Genomic DNA, 2322 nt, shown 5'->3' with positions numbered 1-2322 from the left:
TATTGGAAAATTTTCACAATACAGAGGTGGAAAAATAATTTAGCAATTAGGTTCTCATCAAATGAGAGCTCCCATGAATAGATACTGTTTCAGAAGTTAAATACTAAATTTAGTAAAGATATTCTTGCATTATTTTTAGGCATAGTCATAGCTTGTTTAGTTTTTACTTATGTCAATATGGTTATATTATTGGGAGAATTATTATCTTTATTGTTATTATTTTTACTGTTTTTTGCTTCTTTAGTGGTATATGGTAACTATAGTGCACATTTATAACCGATGGAAGAACAGTGAACTTCGATGTTATGTGAATGGTGAACTTGCTTCCTATGGAGAGATAACATGGTTTGTCAATACCAATGATGTAAGCAGTTTTAAAATGTTGCAATGAAAAAATTATTTTTAAAGCATGAACTTTTTAAAGAAGAAAAAGTTTTAGAACTTGAATATATACTTTGGAAATATAATGGTGGACTTTGTTATCATAATTTGGGTAGCATGTTAGTTTAGTTATAGAATACTACTTGTTAATGTGTCACAGAATATATTTGTCCTTGTTATAAAATTATTCTGAGTAAAGATAGGATTTATAGATAAAAGTGACTATATCTTGACAGTATTTGGGTTATTGACCTACGTATCAAAATAAATGTGAGCTCTACTACAGGATTCTAATTATTTTTTGAATGAGATTATGCATGCTTATACATAGTATATTTTATATATAATTCTAGTAGATATATGCTAGATAGCTATTATGTTATAATGTTTTTAGGCTTTCGAAAGTGATCCATCAGTTAGAATGAAATTAAAAATGTTCTTAATTTTCTTCTAATTACATTATTTTTTATAGAAAACTTGAAAAATAAACATCCAGAAAATGAACACAAGCTATACTAAGCATCCACTATTAAATTGTTTTTGTACTGTCTGTTATATGTATACACATGTTGCTTTATTGCTAACCTTGAGGGTGTTGTATTACACAGACATAGGTTTGAATCTCAGCCTCTGTCATTTATTGACTGTGTGACTTTATTTAATCCATTAGGCTTTAGTTTTTTTTCTACCTGAAGATATCTCAAATAATACATACCCCAAAAGATTATTGTGATTAAATGAGATAATGTTCAGAAATCTATTAGTAGAGTACCTTGTATAGAATGAGTTCTCAATAAGTGGTAGTTGTTTTTTTATTACAAAAAAGAGCTCAGGTATGTGTATTGTTTTATAACTTGATTTTTCTTACATTAACATTTACTAAGTGCATATTTGTCCATTAGCCATTGTAATAAATAAGTTTATTTCCAGGATAAGCACTATTGTAATCTCAGAAAGTGAAGCACACAGATATATAAGTCATCTGCCATGTTCAATCACTGGGGAAACAGAGATTTGACCTAGGTCAAGTGTTTACAATTTTTCTATATTCCCTAATGCCATTACATACACATTTCCCACCATTCTTTCTAATGGTGTTATGATATAAAATGATACTCTTGAAGAGAGATGAAGACTTTTCTTTTGTTCCTTTTGCACTATATGTGTGGGATTTTTAAATGTGGTTTTTACAGCCTATGCTGGCTTTCTGGGTTTACATAATCTTTTTGAGAGATTTGTGTCTACTATAACTTTGTGTCTACTGTAACCCACTACATTGCTACATGATGATATTTATGAATGTTTACCATTTCAGCTTTATCTCCTCACCAAACTTACAGAATCCTATTGACAACTGTTTCTTCATCTGTATAAACTCCATCTGTAATTACTGCATAGAAAAGGCTAATCCACTATGCCTCAAACTTAAGTCATGTTTTTCTCCTTGCTCCAAAGCTTGCTTTTCTGTCTGAATTTTTGATTGTCCAACTATGAAACTTCAGAGCCATAATGGTTTCTGACTTTTGTACATCCATTTTGTCATCAAGTTTTGTTTACTGTAATCTGAAAAACTCATGTTTCTGTAATACATTTTCTGATCTCTATGCAATAGAGGAATGAATGAAGTAGAATGTCAAATGAATTATTTTAATCTATTCAGATATAGTTTAGGATAGGGAAAGTATTTATACCTATTTTTATTATTTCTGGAGTATAAAATATTTTTCCCATAAGAAAATCTTCTATTTTATTTCACAGACTTTTGACAAATGTTTCCTGGGATCATCAGAGACAGCAGATGCTAATAGAGTCTTCTGTGGTCAGATGACTGCAATTTATCTTTTCAGTGAAGCTCTTAATGCAGCTCAGATCTTTGCTATTTATCAGTTGGGCCTGGGATACAAGGTACTTTATTTACTATTCACTGCCTCACCAATGTTA

The 2322-nt window shown here is 30.1% G+C and overlaps 1 protein-coding gene across 4 annotated transcripts in view; it reads left to right on the top strand.

Annotated features, from left to right (window-relative positions):
• The window catches only part of LRBA (LPS responsive beige-like anchor protein), a 736826-nt gene that overhangs the window by 92373 nt on the left and 642131 nt on the right, over positions 1-2322 (top strand). For all 4 annotated transcript variants that reach the window (XM_023513466.1, XM_023513464.1, XM_023513465.1 and 1 more), the window contains 2 exons: positions 245-364; positions 2140-2286. In XM_023513466.1, coding sequence (XP_023369234.1) covers positions 245-364; positions 2140-2286 — 267 coding nt within the window. The remainder of the gene's footprint in view (positions 1-244; positions 365-2139; positions 2287-2322) is intronic.

The sequence above is a fragment of the Otolemur garnettii genome, unplaced genomic scaffold (assembly GCF_000181295.1).
Source record: "Otolemur garnettii isolate 467f Iridium unplaced genomic scaffold, OtoGar3 scaffold00041, whole genome shotgun sequence".
Taxonomy (NCBI): domain Eukaryota; kingdom Metazoa; phylum Chordata; class Mammalia; order Primates; family Galagidae; genus Otolemur; species Otolemur garnettii.
This window is presented reverse-complemented; position numbering and strand designations above follow the sequence as displayed.